Raw genomic sequence first — 19,414 nt, 5'->3', positions numbered from 1 at the left:
AAAAATATACAACTAGCATTTATATTCCATTCAAGGTACAAGATCAACTGTCAGCTCTAAAAGACATCAATTGACAACTATATTAGGAAAAAAAAAGACGAGAAGGAAATATATCAAAATATATTAACAATAGTTGTCCTTGAGCTATAGAAATACACATTACTTTTTTTCTTCTCCATCAACTTTTCTTAATATCCCCATTTTCTTTAAAATGCATGTAGTGCTATGAGCATTATGAATACAAATGTAAATATAAATATGCATGATGCCATAAACCTAACTTAAAGTAAGATTGGTATATTCCTATTCTTTTTTTAATTTTATTTATTTTTGGCTGCGTTGGGTCTTCATTGCTGCACGCGGGCTTTCTCTAGTTGCAGCGAGCCGGGGCTACTCTTCGTTGCGGTGCGCGGGCTTCTCATTGCGGTGGCTTCTCTTGTTGTGGAGCACGGGCTCTAGGCGCGTGGGCTTCAGTAGTTGTGGCACACAGGCTCAGTAGTTGTGGCACACAGGCTCAGTAGTGTGGCGCACGGGCTTAGTTGCTCCGCAGCATGTGGGATCTTCCTGGGCCAGGGCTCAAACCCGTGTCCCCTGCATTGGCAGGCGGATTCTTAACCACTGCGCCACCAGGGAAGCCCTATTCCTACTCTCTTGATTTACCATCCCACAATGGCAAGCGTAGTGATTTCTGTTCAAAAGTAAAGTCTTGTCTTCCTCAAATATACCCCATTCCACACTTTCTTCTCAGCCCTCATCTCATTAAAACCAGTCTCTAGGAGGGCATTCTGTTTTTCATAACAAAAGCATTCTCTCCGAAACTTAACTTAGTCATTTGTCTTGTAGGAGAAGCAGAGAAATAGTCCTGTGAGTTAGTGTACTTACTTCCTTACTTCCAGCAGAGTCACATTGTATCCCTACTTCCAAAGGTCACTCAGAACCTTCCAGAAGGGCAATGTCAAAGCCTTGGGGGCTGGAGATGGTGTTTCCCACAGAACACACCCTTCATTTCATAGGGAGAAATGGTCCCTCCTTAATGGTTGGGACAATGGTCCCATCACTGAGGAGCTTTCAAGACAGAAATTAAACCTCACACACACACAAAACATTTCCTACACTCTCTGCTTCTCCTTATTTACTTTTTCCCACTAAAAGAGCTGGGCTTAAAATACAACAAACTCCCTAGTTGGAGCATTTTTATATTGCAGGATGGATGAGACGAGAATCTGTGCCTGGTGGGTCAATCTGGATGGTCTGACATTTCACTTTAAAGAAAATTCTAGACTTGAAACCCAAAGGACTTAAGAGCAGTTTTTCCAATTCTGTTCCACAAGCCACCTAGGTCTCATATCGGTACATTAAAGATTCCACGAGTATTTAATTCAAGTACCGTTTTTTAAACTATAATAAAGCAACATGTACACTCATTCAATACCAAGTTTTTCTACCTTGGAAACCACCAATTTGTTAATTTCCATTTTCACTGCCTTTTACATTATTCACGAAGTGCTATAAGTTTAACCTCAAAATAAATTTAAGCGAATAAAATACAAATTATTTCACACATTAGGTCTCCATAAAGATTTCTTACTGCAAACAGGGTTCTGCTGCTAAAATAATTGGAAAACCACAGAAGTAGAATAAAGTCACTCATTTCTAAAGTCTAAATTCAGTTGCTTCTTGGACTTTTCACCTGCAATTCTGTGCAAATTTTAACCAGAGTAAGAGTTCCCAGACAAGCCAAAACCTGCTACTGCCCAACTCTTAAATACTTAGGACAGTGACGTGATTCCCATCCACACAAGAAGGACACATCTGTTCTGCACTCTCCCGTGATGGAATGTTGCAAAGCAAGAGATGCCTGAGTTAAAATGAGTATCCCTGAGGTCATGAATCCCCACCTCGCACCTTGAAGACATATGCGGAGTCTCCCATTCAGCCCGGTGAAGAGGACAGGAGTTGCAGCCAGTGTCACTTTAGGTGAGAACTCAGAAGGCAAGAGATTTGCCCTGCTGCACCCAAAGCAGCCAGTGTGTAGTTAAGGCCAGCACTTAAGAAAAGCACGTGGTCAAACGCCAGTGCGGAGAAACCACAGGAAGCACCTCATACTGTGAGGATATGGAGTGTAATTCCCACAGTAAATATCAAAGAAAGAAGCGGCAAGATTCTTGAGGATAATTTCCAGAATAGGACAGCATACAGGAGGCTTCCAATGAGAACAACTTCTAAAACTTCATGTTTGCTCCAAAGTTTGAACCAGGACCCCTACCAGGATTGTCACAAGCCGTTGGCAATGTCACAGAGGTCAAGCAGTAAAGGGGTGGGTCTCTGTATGGAAAGCTCACACCACTCACACCGTAGCTAGTCTTCTCTTTGTGTGTTTGAGGGTACTGGGCTGGGGGGCGGAGACCGTGTCAGCATTTAAAAATTGTGCTTATCTTCAAGAATGGCTTAAAGTGGAGTGTCGTTTTTGGCATAGAGGGTTTTCCTTGTTAGCGTCACCCTGATCTAAAGTCAAGTCCCCATCTCTCAGAAGAGGTAGCAGGAAAAGGATGCACACATGTATGTAAACCCTGGGTTATGGAGAGCTGCAAGGGGGGAAACCAGCCTCCTTAGCCACAAGCCCTGTGTGTGTTCCATTTGTTTGCTTTCGTTTCAGGACAGTTTCCCCAAATGAAAACCTCTGGCCTCTTCCATCATACAGTCAGAGGGTCTTGTCTGGCGCAGGATTTGTCTGTCAAGGGAGGGTCCGCTCCGAGAGCACATGGGAACGGTGGGATCTGGAGCAAACTCTCTCCAGGAAGCGAGACGTGTGCAGCGCTGAGTCCCCCACGGGACGGCTCTGCCATCACCATAAAGGACGCAGCCCAACGAGCACTGTAGCTGGAGGTGACACTGAGGAGACACACCTAGTGCCCCTTGGCCCTCTACTTCCCACCTTTGGGAAAGGGGAAGACACCCGCTGCTCCCCAGGCACCGTGGAGTCCTGGCGGTCCACAGACACACTAGTTAGAACCCAAGGGCACTGAACTTTTTAAAAGACAGACCCCACCTCCGACTCTGCGAACCCCCCTGGCTGTCTCTGCTGGCAGATGAAGTTTAGGTGCGCGAGGGAAAATAAGCAGAGAGGCCAGCCACTGCCTTGCCATCACGTGATCTTGACCGGTGATTTCTTGCTGGCGCACAGAAGGGACACATAGGGGACGCCGATGAAGGCCCATCTCTCGCTGGGCCAAAACTTGATGACGGGGCCTTGCTCAGGTATCTCGGAGGCAGCATCAAAGTAGGCGAAGCACACGCAGCCCAGGTAGGCGGCCAGGCAGATGAGGATGTGCCTGCAATGGAGACGTGGCGGCGTGAGAACCGAGAGGACCTGATGCAGGTCAGACTGTGCTCGGGTTTAGCCCGCCCCTCCCTCCCGCTAACCTGCCTCTCCTGGACGCAAAGACAGGCAGGGGCCTCCTTTAATTAGGAAGGGGTGAGGGTGCCCAACAATACCTGGAATAGCAGAAGAATGGTAACTCCTGAGCCAACAAAGCCTCTCTTGGAATGTTCTAAAACATTCCAGCTTGATAACAGGAAAAACCTGCAAATGCCTTTGGGGCTCCACAGAGAAGACTGAGGCCCGAGGATTTAAAACAGAGGCACTAATATGATACCGCTTATATGCAGAATCTTAAACAAACAAACAAAAAGAACTTATTCACAAAACAGAAACAGACTCACAGACTTAGAGAACGGAACTTTTGGTTCCCAGGGAGGAAGAGGGGGGGAAAGGACAGATTGGGAGTTGGGATTGACATGTAAATAAATTGATTAATGAATTAAACTAAAAAAAAACAAAATAAATAAAACAGGCACTAAGGAAATAACCGATGAGCGCGTGGAACTAGTTCCCCCCCCCCAGCTTTAATAATCAGCTGTACATATCTGACGCCCTTCATTAGGAATAATTTTATACTGATTCATCTGCTTTTGCACTTTAGTAAGGGAACTCTTTTTTATTACTATTATTAAATTCACTGTGCCTGTAAAAAGTTTTCATATTGATCTTTATCATGCAAGGGACCATTTAAAGGCATGTAATCCTACTTTTGTACCTTATACTGAAACTTAACTCCAGATGAATTAAAGATTTAAAATACATTTAAAGACATATTTAAAGAAAATATTTTTTAGAAACTTTGGTGGGGGAGGCCTTTCTTAGAATGACACAAAGTTCAGAAACCCTAAAGGGAATGGCTGTGAGAGCCACATGTAATGCACGTCTCTACATTTAAAAACACATGGAATAAAGATGGCTGTAAGAGTACTACCAGTGTGCTTAGTTGAGAACAGTGTCATTTAAGGGATGTCACAGCTACACTGTAATGCATATAGAAGGGAGAGGAAAAAAAAAACCTGAAGGAAAAGACTGACAGATGTGAGAACATGAAAATTTTAAACCAGCATGGCACAAAATATCATCAACACACTGAAAGATAAATGGGAAACTGGGGGAAAATATTTGCACCATATGACAAAGAATTAAAATCCCTATCTTACAAAGAACCCTAAAGACTAATCATCTCATAGGGTGTCTGGGATTTGCTTTACAATAATCCAGGTGTGGGTGGGTAGTGGGTGAAGGTGGCATGAATGAGATTGGCCTCATGTAGATACTACTGAAGCTAAGTTTTGCCTACCTGGGGGCTCCATGTATGATTCTCTGTACTTCTGAAAATGTTGCAAGTGTGCCCAGTAAATGGCATGTAGGTAGTAAACAGTAATGACTGTCTCCTATGTGTCAGGCACTAGGTGCTGGATATAAACTTTTAAAAATGGAAACACTCCACAGGGATGATAAAGAAACTTAAAAGGCACATTTCAAAAGAGGAAAGATACAGTAAATTTACATTTGAAAAGATGCCCAACAAAATACTAATTTTTTTAAAAGACATGAAAATAAAAATAAAATCTTTTCAGGTTAACAAAGATTTTTTTTAAAGTTACTAATATCCAGTATATGTGAAAGTGTATCTTACAGATACACTTTTACTGTCTTACAGATTTTAGTAAAAAGTGTAAGTTGATATAATATCTCTGGATTTGGCAACATATTATAATTTAACCTAAGGAAACAATTCAGGCATATGAACAAATACAGATGTTCATTACCAATTATTTGTAAAAGTGGAAAGTTAGAAATAACCTAAATATCCATTAATAGAGAGGTTGGTTAAATGAATTATAAAGCATCCATATTGTGCGGTATTAACTGGACACAAAAACTGTTGAAGATAATATAAACGCACTGGTGAGGAAAGCTGTCTATGATCTAGTATTTAGTTTAAACAACAAAAGAAGGACCAATATGCATCATGTATAGAATGATGTTATTTTTGTTTTTAAAAGTAAATTAGAGAACTATGTATATAAAACACCTGGAAGGATACACTTCAGGCTGTTAACAATTGTTCTCTCTCTTTGGTGGACAGAATTATGAAAGTCTCTCTTTCTATACTTACCTATTGTTTAAATTTGTTATAATAAATAAATATGTCACTTTACAACTGGGATGAAAAAATGGTTCAACTTTATGTTTTTATTTTGAGGCCACACCACACAGCATGTGGGATCTTAGTTCCCCGACCAGGGATCAAACCCGCGCCCCCTGCAGTGGACGCACAGAGTCTTAACCACTGGACCACAGGGGAAGTCTCAGAAAATGGTTCAACTTTGGGGGAAAAAAAAACAACCTCAGAAAGTACACCAAATTTAGAAACAAATTAAGTTGGAATCCAAGTTATTACAGTCTACTTTTTGAATTTTACTTAAATCACTGTGTGATAAGGGAACTTGGATCGATTAAAAACGTACTGTATCTTCAGTGAGATCCTATTTACACAGGTGGATACATTTATCAAAATTTACCAGACTACACAGTTAAAATCTGTGCATTTGATTATCTGTAAATTATAACTCAAATGTACAAGGTGTGTATAAATTCACTAATGTGAGTCGAGGTTGAACCTAAGAAATATCAGGCAATGGATCCTAAGACTGGGAATCCCCAGTGGGAGCTGTTTCCACTTTGTCTTATCTTCTGCAAACAAATCTGGAAGTCCCCGAGTCTTAAACTGAGAGCAGCTTAGGTCTCATTGTAGATAATACACAAGTTCAAATATCCAGGGGAATTCAAGCGAATCCTTTCAAACCGAAGTCTCAGGCGTCTCCTGATAGAGGTCAAGCTTCTTCTGAATCTGGATCTAACAAATTTTAACAACTCCTTACCACTAGAATTCCTCCCTGGGTGCTCTCAGCTTACAAGGAACATTCTAAAGCAGATTTCCCTTGTTCCTTTTGCAATCAGAAGTCCTGGAGGACAGAGAGTTCCCTCTGACGCTGGGTTTGGAGCTGAAGCCATTCCCAGGAAGAAAACCACTGGATTTCCTTCTCAGCTTTCTGAGTACAGGATTTCGCGTGCTGTTTTGTAGCTTTCTTTTTCTTAACAGTGTATCCTGAGCCTTCTAAACTGTAGATGCTCCAGTTCCCTATTACTGAGTTCCTAGACTGGTTTGATGTCACCAGGTGGGTGGTCCTGAACAATTCACTTTATTTCTCGCTTGGTTCCTATTCAGGATTGTCCTATCCCCACATCACACCTGCCCCAAGCCTTCGCCACCTTCCCCCACCCTGGAGATCTAGCTAGAGCTCAGGTTACAGATTCAAGTTCCAAGCTCCTTTCTGCTTTAATAATGGAGCTAGAGGTGAGAGACCGCAGACATGAAGCACAGACAATTAGGTCTGTTTGTTCCAGCTAAGCCTGCTCCCTGGAGCTGTTTCTGCTTTTTCTATCGCTTCTGAAACGTCTGACGGTCTACCTGAGGAGAGGAGGCACCCAGGCTCTGCTCTGTCCCCCATGTACACTTGTGCCCCCTGCAGGGAGAACGGAGTGACAGCGAGTGTAGACCCTGCCTAGTGACCACCCACCCCACCACGAGCGGGGCTCACCACACGCAGTGCAGGTAGGGAAAGTGGAAGGATGACAGCAGCTCACAGAAGGCCCGGTCACTGATCCAGCAGAAGAGGGCGAGGGTCCACCAGAGGCCGGAGAAGAGGCCCAGCTTAAAAACACGCACGTTGTCACACCTGCCCGGGGATGTAGAGAACAGCTCGTGTCAGTCCTGGCTCCTCTTACCTTGCTGGCCACTTCTTCTCTGCTTCCTCTTGCCTCCCTGGCTCCCCTTGGTGCCGGGGTTCCCACCCAATGCCCCGTCACACATGCTCATGGATGGAAACACCGTATGTACCCTGATGGCTCATAAAGCCACACTCCTCACCCAGGCCTCTCCTTGACTCCAGACGTACAAACCACATGTCACATCTTGACATGTCCACCCGATGTCCAGTGTTGATCTAAATTTTACATGTCCACAACGAACTCCTAAATCCTTCCTTCTGCCCAATGCCCGTTCTTCTCCCAGCCCTCTCGGGACGAGGTCACTCTGTGCTTTCGGGACCTCAGGCCAAGAATTTTGGAGTCCTTGTTCTCTTTCTCACACACCCCACATCCAATCCATCAGCCCCTCAATATATATCCAAAATCTGACCTCTTTCCATCACGTCCACCTGGGTCCAAGCCACCATCATCTCCTGCCTGAGTTACAGCAACTGCCTCCATCCGCCCCTGCTCCTACAGTCACCTCTCAACACCCTGCCCAAAAGCCCCCGACTGCTTCCCTTCTCCCAGAGGGAAAGCCAAAGTGCTCACGGAGGCCACGAGGCCCCAGTGTGCTGGCTTCTCCTCTGTGCTCCACCCCCTCCTCCATACTCTGCCCCTCACTGCCTCTGCTCATCAAACCCCCCAGGGATCTTTGCCATTCCTCCAAAATCCTGGGCACATTCCCCCAGGCCTTAGCACTTGCCGTTCCTGCCACCTGGAATGCCGTTCCCAGATATCCACGCGGCTCGCCACCTCCAAGTCTTTGCTCAGATGTCACTCAGGGAGCCCTCTGCTGAGCACTGTTCCTAACCATCGCACCACCTGTTTCTACCCCCAAAGTGACCCTCCCTATCACCTTCTTCCCTCCTCTAGTTCTCTCTGTAGCGATTACAGCCCCTCTGACACCCTCCGTGTTTTACTTATATATTTAAGACCTAACTCCCACCAGCAGGTAAGCTGCTCAATGCTGCATCTCCAGCCCCTGGGACAGCGCCAGGCACATAGGAGACTCACAGTACTCCTGAATGTACACTGGAACAAAAGGGTTTCTGAAACAAATCCCAGCAGCTCAAAGGAAATTTCAGCTGCCGTTTTCTTTCCTTGTCACCAAATGGCTCGCAAAGTGGGTGACTTCTATTCCTAGGGAGAAATGCCCAGAGGCAGTTGGTGCCTGAGGGTCCTTCGAACCCTCCCTCAGGGTCTCTTTCCCTTAAAGGACTGCTCCCTGGTCAGTCAAGCTCGCTCACTCTCAGGAGTCAGCATCTAACGTAATATCTGCACCCAAGAAGGGGTCATATTTATTTGTTCATATTTGTTGAACGAGTAGACGGTGTCAAAAGCCTGACTTGCTGGTACCTTTCCCAGCTGCCTGATAGAAACATGAGTAAAAGCATCAGTGAAAATGGGATGGACAGCAGGCTCAGAGACCCGCTCAAAACACAAACTGAAAAACCCTGTCGGTAGGAGGGCTAAAGGCACCACTTGAAAAGATTTTTGAAAGAATTAATAGAGCCCCATGACATAAGTAGTGACTACTTTCCAGGTTAGTGACGCAAACAGAGATGAACAATTTCCATTTTCCCTCTTCTCTTCAGCACTCTCCTCTGAACGGCTCACCCTTGGACCCGCCGCCCCTCTCCCAGAGCCCTGTCCCCTCACTCCGCCCATTTTTCTCCACCCCTGCAGGTCTCAGCTTCAAGGGCACTTTCTCAAATAGACTTTCTCTGACAGCCCAAGCACCATCGAACTCCCCCATCACATTCTCTCCTGGGGCCCTGCAATCTTCCCTCATAACATGCATCACAAGCTGAGATTGTGTATTTGTTTAAGTGTTTGTTAATACCTAGTATCCGCCTAGACTGTAAGACCAATGAGAGCAGGAACTAGGCCTAGTCTTCTACCAATGTATATCCAGCATCTAGCAACAGTGCCTGGTCCAGAATAGGCACGTAAAAATAAGGCTTGCTCCATGAACAGATAAAACTGTCCTTCACTTCTTTATTTTAACTGCCTCCTAGTGATCTGATCAGAACATTTTTTTAGATTTAAAAAAAAAAACAAAAACAGTAACAATATTGATTGGGTACCAAATTCTCAGAATCCACACCAAGCACTGTACAAGGCAAAATAAGCAGGCCTGGGCTTCCCTGGTGGCACAGTGGTTAAGAATCCGCCTGCCAATGCAGGAGACATGGGTTCGAGCCCTGTTCCGGGAAGATCCCACATGCCGCGGAGCAACTAAGCCCGTGCGCCACAACTACTGAGCCTGCACTCGAGGGTCCATGAGCCACAACTACTGAAGCCCACACGCCTAGAGCCCGTGCTCTGTAGCAAGAGAAGCCACCACAATGAGAAGCCTGCGCACCACAACGAAGAGTAGCCCCCATTCGCGGCAACCAGAGAAAAGCCCGCATGCAGCAACGAGGACCCAACGCAGCCAAAAATAAAATAAATAAATTTATTTTAAAAATAAATAAACAGGGCTCTTGCCATGTTAAAAGGTAAAATGAAAACTAACAAAAACAAGCATCAACAAATAAGTAGACAGTTAGCCTGGTATAAGGGGAGCTATGTAAGCTCAATTTAACTAAACCTAGGACATCTGGCTTAAGGGCCACACCAGCACAGAGAGCTGCAGATGCGGTGTACGTGGCAAGAGAGGCTGAAAGGCAGGTGGTCACGGAAGAGGCGGGGCGGGGCTGACACTTGTGAAGCACGGAGGGAAAGCAAAGCCCTGCAGAGTCAGGGACTCAGGGCACCTGGTACTGACCCTTTCTCTGCTTCTAGAGACACAGTCCTGCTGTACACCACTAACAAGGGCTATGTGAACTTGAGGCTTGTCCAAACCTGCGCTTCATCAGGTTTTATCCCCACTTTTCAGGGCTTATATCACAATGTCAATGTGAGGTTAAACGGGAAAAGCAGGACACAAGTCATATATATACACACATATATATCAGGACCCTATTTTAGGATAGAAAAACTGAGAGGATGGCTGTCGTTTCTTCTCTTCTTGACCCTTTGTTGTGTTCTCAAAGTTTTCCTTAACAATAAATTCACTCCTATAATCAGAAAAAGTCTATTTCAAAATATTCTCAACACAGCTGAGTCACTTGGTGATGTGACAACACAAATGTCAGTCAATGTCAGGTCATGACCCCCAGTCATAAGAAAATTTTGTTTCCTCCTGGTCTGAGAGAAGGTTTAATAAGGACAATGAACGTATGAAAAGACTAGAAACAAGCTCTAGGAATGAGGCTCATGAGAAACGGAAAGCTAAAAAACAGCCCCTCCCCTATCTGTTCTGAGCAGAGGGAGGTGGGATGAGGAACATTTAGCTGAGACATGACAGATCATTGCTGATGACAAGCAGGGAACACTCTGGAAGAACATGACAAGAGCGGCAGGGCATCTTCTTGCTGGGGATGTTATCAAAGCAGGCCAACAAGCATCTTCTCTTTCCCCTCCGGGACTTGAGTGGGAAGCGTGACACAGCAGTGTACGGGGTCCTCGTCCCTGCCCACGTGGAGTTACGTCAAGCAGAGGAGACAGACATTGAGCAAAACAACAGCACGAATACTTTTTTAATTACAACCAAGATGGGGGCCATAAAGGAGAAATGTGGGGTGCTGTGAGAGCATATAAATGGTTGAGCCAAAACCTGAAGGATGAGCAGAAGTCAACGAAGCAAGAGGGTCAGAAAGAAGGGACAGCATGAACCCAGACCTGGAGCCGGGAGGAGCCAGGCCCCCTTGGGGACACGGAAGGTCAGAATGGCTGGAGGACAGAATGTAAGGGGAGCTTCGTGGGGGAGAGATCCACAGGCAGGGGCCATGTGGAGGATTTTGAACTTTAACCTAATTGTGATGCCAACCAATAGAAAAATAATGGTGATCAGATGAGATGATCGGGGAAGGAAGAGGAAGCCAGACTTCCGGCTTGAGCAAATGGGTAAATGGTGCTCTAATTTACTGAGGTTGGAAATATTAAGAGAGCCAGAACTGGAAAGGGAGATCAGGAATCTGGGTTTGGATGAGTTGGATTTGAGATGCCTGCGACATGTGGAGTTGGAGAGATCAGGCAGGCAGCTAGATACACAGTGGTGGAGTAGAAGGAAGGACTGGGTTAGAGCCATTTGCATACGTACAGGAATTAAAGCCATGGAGTAGACGAGAGGTTGTAGGGGGAAGTATAGTGGGAGAAAAGCAGAGAGGTGAGGGTGTACCTTATGGGGTCCCTACATGGACAGGTGCATAGAAAAGAAGGAGCTTACATGAGGGGCTTGAGAGGACCTGCCGCAGAGTTGGTAGAAACCCAGGAGGGCGTGGTGTCATAGGAATCACGGGAAAGAATGTTCCAAGGATGAGGGGGTGAATTGTGCAGAGAGCTGAGATTCAGGAGGACAGAAAAATGACCATTGGATGTACAACCAAGAGGGTTTGGGTACCGAAGTGGGGACAGAAGCCAGATTGGAGTGGCTTGAAGACTAAATGAGAGGTGATGGATGCAGACAACTTTTATTTATTTATTTGTGTGTGTGTGTGTGTGTGTGTGTGTGGCCATGCCACACGGCTTACAGGATCTTAGTTCCTCGACCAGGGATTGAACCCGGGCCACAGCCGTGAAAGCTCCACATCCTAACCACTGGACCGGCCAGGGAATTCCCTGGAGACAACTTTTAAATAAGTGTGGCTGCGACAGACAAGAGAGAGAAAGGGTGATGGCTGGAGACAGATGTGACTGAGTCCAGGTTTGGGTGTTAGAGAAGATGGGGGAGACTCAAACACGGCTGCAGGCTAACGGGATGGATCCTTTGGAGAGGGAGGGATGACACAGTAGACAACTTACAGGGGTAAACTAAGCATAGAAGAAGAGGGAATAATCAAGGGGTAGAAAGGCTGACCTTAGATGGAAGGGGGGATACTTCCCATGACGCGGCAATTTGCTAATGTCGTGATGAAGACCAATTAGCAGTAGTGATGACTAGCTTTTCAGGGGCCAAGATTTTACGTATGGAACAGAAATTATTTCCTCTGTAGTTACTTTCAAAGATTGGAGTATTAAAGAAAGATATGTTTCCCTGCTTAAAGATCACAGTTGTGAAGCAGAATTTAAACCTTAAAATCATCTGCCCTAACCACTTGTCTTTCATTTGCTCTTGTTTAGGTAATATGAATTTAAAAGTTTCCCTTTCCTTAGCTATTTTTTAACAAAATTATAGGCTAAAACAGATGATTAGACTCAGGAGTTAAAATGACAACTAGATTGCAATGAATTCTCAAGAAACATAGCTAAGTGCAGAACATTCTATTGACTTCAGGCCTCATAGCAGGCAGCATCGCTGGGCTGACTGTTACAAATCCATTCAGATGTCTTTATCGGCAATTTATTGGGTGGGCCAAAAAGTGCCTTCAGCTTTTAAGTAAAAATAAAAGACACATTTTTCATTTTCACCAAGAACTTCATTGAACATATTCACCCTTTTGTTCCACTACCTTCTGCCATTTTTCAGGCAACTTCATAATTCCACTTTCACAAAATGTTTTATCTTTTTGAGCACCTGTTCCAGGTGCCTTTTACAGTCTTCCAGGAAATTGAAATTTTTTCCAGTAAGAGAATTTTGTAAAGACCAAAATAAATGGAAATCTAAATAGACATTTCTCCAAAGAAAACATACAGATGGCCAAAAAGCACATGAAAAGATGCTCAACATCACTAATTAACAAAAAAAATGCAAATCAGAACTACAATGAGGTATCACCTGACACCAGTCAGAATGGTCATGATCAAAAAGTCTACAAACAATAGATGCTGGAGAGGGTGTGGAAAAAAGGGAACCCTCTTGCACTCTTGGTGGGAATGTAAATTGATATAGCCACTATGGAGAACAGTATGGAGGTTCCTTAAAAAACTAAAAATAGAATTACCATATGACCCAGCAATCCCACTACTGGGCATATACCCAGAGAAAACCATAATTCAAAAAGAGTCATGTACCACAATGTTCATTGCAGCTCTATTTACAATAGCCAGGACATGGAAGCAACCTAAGTGTCCATCGACAGAGGAATGGATAAAGAAGATGTGGCACATATATACAATGGAATATTACTCAGCCAAAACTTTTTATCTTTTTGAGCAAAGAACTGATCCAGATGCCTTTTACAGTCTTCTAGGGAATTGAAATTTCTTCTGTTAGGAGAATTTTGTGAAGACCGAAATAAATGGAAATCTGAAGGTGCAATGTCTGGTGAATATGACGGATGAATCAGAACTTCCCAGCCAAGCTGTAACAGTTTTTGACTGGTCTCAAAGAAACATGCAGTCTTGCGTTATCCTGATGGAAGATTATGCGTTTTCTGTTGACTAATTCCAGATGCTTTTCGCCGAGTGCTGCTTTCAGTTGGTCTAACTGGGAGCAGTACCTGTTGGAATTAATCGTTTGGTTTTCCAGAATGAGCTCATAATACGGGACTCCCTTCCAATCCCACCATATACACAACATCACCTTCTTTGCATGAAGGTGTGGTTAGTGGTGGTTCCTTTCGCTTGCCCCACGATCTCTTCCGTTCCACATTATTGTACAGCATCCACTTGTCATTGCCCGTCACAATTTGTTTTAAAAATAGAAGGTTTTCATTACGTTTAAGCAGAGAATCGCATGCAGACATACGGTCAAGAAGGTTTTTCTCGCTTAACTTATGTGGAACCCAAACATCAAAGCCATGAACATAACCAAGCTGGTGCAAATGATTTTCAACGCTTGATTTGGATATTTTGAGTATGTCGGCTATCTCTCGCATGGTATAACGCTGACTGTTCTCAATTAACGTCTCGATTTGATCACTATCAACTTCACCTGGTGTACCCGACCGGGGAGCATCATCCAGCGAGAAATCTCCAGAACGAAACTTCACAAACCCTTGTGACATGTTCGATCAGTCACAGCACCTTCTCCATACACTGCACAAATCTTTTTTTGCATTTTGGTTGCATTTTTACCTTTCTTGAAATAATAAAGCAGAGTAAGCCAAAAATGTTGCTTTTTTTCTTCCATCTTCAATATTAAAATGGCTACAAAAATTCACCAATTTTAATAAGTCTTTTTTTAAATTTATTTTTGGCTGCGTTGGGTCTTGGCTGCTGTGCACGGGCTTTCTCTAGTTGCGGCGTGCAGGGACTACTCTTCATTGCGGTGCGTGGGCTTCTCATTGCGGTGGCTTCTCTTGTTGCAGAGCACAGGCTCTAGGCGCGCGGGCTTCAGTAGTTGTCGCTTGTGGGCTCTAGAGCGCAGGCTCAGTAGTTGCGGCGCACGGGCTTAGTTGCTCCGCGGCATGTGGGATCTTCCCGGACCAGGGTTCAAACCCGAGTCCCCTGCATTGGCAGGCAGATTCTTAACCACTGCGCCACCAGAGAAGTCCCGATAAGTGGTTTTTTTAAATGCACGCTAATATGACAGCTGTCACGTACAATCTAACAAAATTGTTTTGAATGAAGTTAAAGACAACTAAGTACTATTAGAGCCACCTTATGGAAAAAACCGAACGAAACTTTTGGCCAACCCAATAATTGTCTTCCAAAGAGCTTTAAGATCTGTTAGTGTTCTGAAATGGGTCTCTTACTTCCCAGGTCCGTGAAGGCTACTCAAAGCCGACAAGACAAGACAGGACAAGACAGGACAGAGTCCTTCCACTGCCAGCCAGCAAGTTTAAATACCTCTTCAACCACCTTTGACCCTGCCTGGTATTGCTGATAATCAAAACAACACCCAGAGGCAAAGCAATGGAAGGAAATATATACATGTCTCCACTCAAAACAAAGACTGACAGAAAGCTGATAACACATTACACAGAGAAACTCTCACTAAGGTGGATAAATATAAGACTTCAATTAAGAGCATCTATGTCCATGACCATGAGTCATGAATTAAAATGGACGTCTACAAGTGAGTGCAGAGAAAAAGAAGCATTTTCAAAGAGTATTACAGTAAGGGCAGTGGTTGAGTTGTGTTTTAATTGGGGCTGAATAAGACAGTCATAAACACACAAGAGCTAAACTAAAATGTTTCTGGATATCAACCTGAACTCTGCACATACAACTTCCCACAAGAAAATGCTTATGCCAACAGCCAAGGCTTTACCTGATAGACTGTAAGAAACTAAGCCTCAGAGAAAGTAGCAGTGCTGCTTTGTATATAGACATTCATTTCTTTTTCCTTCTGTGTGTAAATGCAATAGCCTCTCTAGGACTTTGCTTTTCTCCTTATTCTTGTCACATGAGCACATCTATTCTCCTTTCTACAGAATTAACTCTAGGCAGCTTGGTCTAGGCACTCACCAGGTCCTTGAGATGTTCCTCCTAAGCTAGTTTCAAATCATTGGGATGCATTGCATACACTGCTCCCCTCTTTCTGAAAATGAGATCACTAACATTTTGAACCAAACCAGGCAACTTGATGCTAATCCAAAAGTCAGGAACTACTCTTTGTGAGGAGTAACTCCTCTTCCACGTTCAAGGGCAGTAAAAGAACCAGGAGCTGGTTTGCTCCTACCCCAGGGACAGCCTCAGGGCCAGGCAGGAAGACCTGCACCCACCTCCTTAGCTCAGCAATGAGCAGCGCCGTGCAAGGAACCCCCAGGGTCATCAGAGAGATGTTGTTGATGGCAGGCTTGACAAACGCCAGGCACGTTGTAACTGCAGACAGGACGCAGACCACCGCCTTGAACCTGCCCCTACATGGGTGAAAGCAAACCAAATGCATTAGCAAAGGAGGTCGTGTTGGTTTGTTGAATGCTGGCAAAGTACGGGCACTGCTGATGGGAGTGCAAGCTCAAAAGACATTCCGCACTAAGTACCAGGAACCTGAAAACCATTCTCGCGCACTGGCTCGGTTATTCTAGGAATTTATCCTTAGGAAACGGTAAGAAATTTTCAAAATATTTAGCCATGAAAATGGTAAAATTAAAATCAACCTAAATCCCTAAGGGTGGGATATGAATACTTGATTTTTTTTTAGTGGCATTTCTCTGTATTTTTTTTTCAGATGTTTTACAGCATGATTGGGCAAACTCTCTCTGTAAAGGGTCAGATAGCAAATATTTTAGGTTTTGCAGGTCACAGGGTCTCTGCCTCAGCTACTCAACTCTGCCACTGTGGACAGCAAGTAAGCAAATGGGCATGGCTATGCACCAGTAAAACTTGATTTGCAAAAACAGGCAAGGGGCCCATCTGGCCGAAGAACATAGTCTGCCAACCCCTGTTCTACAAGGTGAACATGTATGACTTTTATAAGAAAAACAGAGACCATTTACAAACCATAAAACTTCCTACATTAAAAGAAAAAAAATGCCCTATGTGTCTAGCACACAAAAGTCTAAAATTCTAGTGTCTATATTTACTGACAATCCAGTCTAGTATGCATTGGAATTTTGTGTTAGGTTTTCGATGTGACAAGTCTTAGAAAAATAATCAATACCATCCTTACACCCTTCAGTGAAGGTGCTTTCGGTAGCAAGAGCTAGAAGTGGCGACGTGACCTTGGACATGCTCCTTCCTCTCTCCCTGGGACTCCGTTTCCTTATCTATAAATTTCCTGTCTAGTCTGGACTAGATGATCGCATAGGCCATATCCATGACTGAAATTTAGGGGCACATGATTTTCCTGAAGTTTCTGTCATTCCTCATTAGCACAATTTACTTTGGCCAAGAGCCCTGGAAAGGGTCACAGTTAGGAAGCTAATCTGAATGAAATTCCATTACAAAGAAATCAAAGTGCATTGAAACCTTCAAAATACAAATGGATCTCTTAAAGAGGAACACCACTTATCATCAAGGCACAGGAAATCATTGATCAAGCTGCCAACTTTCGGACTGGAATGAACATGAATTGTAGCCCTGAACTTCAACCAGAGGGAAAATATATGTATATGGGAAGGGATCCAGGCAGCAAATCCTCAGGAGAACGGTGTTCTTTTCCTGGCCTTGGCCGGCATCCTTCAGCTACCGGATAAAAGTCTGCGGCTCAGCCTGAGGACAGCAGCGTGACACGGCCCCAGCCCCAAGCATGCGCATGGCCCTTGGGGACCCACGGTAGCTCTGTTACTGGGTTTGAGGTTCTGTGACACGTCAAGGCTTTTTTGCCTTTTAGACTGCATAAACACATAATCAGATACTTCCAAATTGCATCATCTCTCTGTATCCAATGGTTTAGGACTCAGGCACAGGACACGGAGAGCAACATGAGACCCACTATGTTCACATTCTGCCTCCATCACTTAGCAGCGCTGGGGTCTTTGGCAAGTCACTAAAACTCCCCAGGCTTCAGGTGTTCCGTGTGGAAATCAAGACACCTGCCCCATGGTGTTCTTACAAGCATTAAGGCACTCAACACAGAGCCTGGTACATGGTGTGTGCTAAGAAAATCCATTATTTCTGTTACCATGACCATCGTTTGAGAAGAAATGTTATTTTAAATAACATCATTGTTGATAATATCACACGCAGGGAAAAGCTGACTGAGCTGGTGCTGCAATCGTAGTTCTGCCGAGGAGATCAAAGGCAACAAGCTTGACGAAACATGCTTTCTCTAAGGGTAATGTGGGCAGACACCTCCCTACCACTCCCCAGAGGGTGTGCAGGAATGCACTTCTGGAAGGCAGCTTAACCAGTGAGGACATTGTGTGAACGCACGATTCTGCAACCAGCAGAAGTCAACAGAGGTCACCAGACGACCCCACAGTCACCAGAGGACCTGGGGACAGAGAGAGCTAGAAATATCCGGGAAGCAAGGGGCCCCCATCAGGTGTTTTCTAAACAACCACTACTGTGGCCTCTGTTCCTGTTTTCAACTTTCCAGCCCATTATGGGCTCAAGCTGAACACAAGGTCAGGGAACCCTTAGCACCCCTTCTTCCTGTATTCCCCAAACTAAAATCTAGCAACCCAATACCATCATCATAATATTATTATAATAATGCTGTTACTGTTCTTATCATTAGCTACCCTTTAAAGCAATGGTTTTCAGCCCTATCAGGCCCTGAGCTCCTTTTTTATATCAAATGTTTGGTAATGCCCCCTTTACTCTTCTGAAGTGAAATGGAATTTATGGATGATAAAACCTCCCATCACTGGGGCCACCAAAAACATGTCCTTAAACTTCCCAGATGGCCTGCATGGGATAGAAATGTCCCTGGCTAAGATCCACTGCTTTAAACTCCCCTTTAAGGCTAAAATATAACCTATTTAGAACAAGCCCCTGATACTCACAGGACTCCAGCATTTGGTCCTGGAAGGTCCACCCCTGTCATTTCCTAAGGAACTGATACAGCCCAGAGAGTCTGAGATGGAGGCCCCAGGTTATCCAGGCAGAGAGCGAGCAGGACAGGCAAACCTCAGCCTGCAACCTTGCTATTCAGGATTCAAAAAATGAACTGGATCATAAAGTGAGGGCTGTCCCTACATTTTGTAGACGCAACATCATAAAAACCAAGATAAATTCTTTAGAAAATGGATACAATTAGCCTACAAAAGTTCTTTTTCTCAAAACAAAAATGTCAAATTATTAATAACCATCAACAGCTGAGTGTATATCCTGACAATTCTTCAGACATTCCAGGCAAGATGAAAGACAGCCCTTTTTAAAAAAATCCCACCAATTACTTCTATTTACATATGAACTTTGATAATTTCCCTGCTGTTCTAGATATCTTTATCTTCAAAACTCTTATCTGTATTAGCCATTCATAAAAACTTCTAGCATTTAGTGAGTCTTTACTGTGTAAGAGACACTATATTATACACCTGATATGATTTTCCCGTATATTTCTAACCCCTAAGGTAGATACTTTTACTATCTCCACTTTACAGATGAGCAAAATGGGGCATCAGAGCTTAAAAAAAAAAAAGCTGGATTGTTATTGAAATCCATATTTGTCTGATCCAAAGTCACTTAGCCAACACATTCTCCCCTCTCTTCTCTAGAAATCTCACACTGGAACCACTCCTAATAGGTTTTTAGAAATATTCCAGCAAAGTCTAGATCACTGAAAAAAAAAAGGTGGGGCTGAGGGGAGACAAATGTTAACTATTGTGTAAGTTCAGGCAGTTAAGACACACACTCCCCAGTCTCCAGAATTCCTGGTTTTGACCCGAAATCTTTGGTCTGGCCTGCCATTCCACTGCAGAGCTGCCATCTCTCCCCGCATCATGGATGGTG

At 44.2% G+C, this 19,414-nt stretch overlaps 1 protein-coding gene across 1 annotated transcript in view; it reads right to left on the bottom strand.

The window, feature by feature from the left end:
• Positions 1–1,651: 1,651 nt before the first annotated feature.
• ACER2 (alkaline ceramidase 2) overlaps positions 1,652–19,414 on the bottom strand; it is a 30,533-nt gene continuing 12,770 nt past the window's right edge. Inside the window, exons 4-6 of the mRNA XM_061199088.1 lie at positions 15,796–15,933; positions 6,991–7,128; positions 1,652–3,332 (exon numbers count right to left, since the gene is read on the bottom strand). Coding sequence (XP_061055071.1) covers positions 3,146–3,332; positions 6,991–7,128; positions 15,796–15,933 — 463 coding nt within the window. The 3' untranslated portion in view covers positions 1,652–3,145. The remainder of the gene's footprint in view (positions 3,333–6,990; positions 7,129–15,795; positions 15,934–19,414) is intronic.

This window comes from Eubalaena glacialis, chromosome 9 (genome assembly GCF_028564815.1).
Source record: "Eubalaena glacialis isolate mEubGla1 chromosome 9, mEubGla1.1.hap2.+ XY, whole genome shotgun sequence".
In the NCBI taxonomy this organism is placed as follows: domain Eukaryota; kingdom Metazoa; phylum Chordata; class Mammalia; order Artiodactyla; family Balaenidae; genus Eubalaena; species Eubalaena glacialis.
The sequence above is the reverse complement of the archived record's forward strand: the minus strand, read 5'-3'. Positions and strand labels throughout refer to the sequence as shown.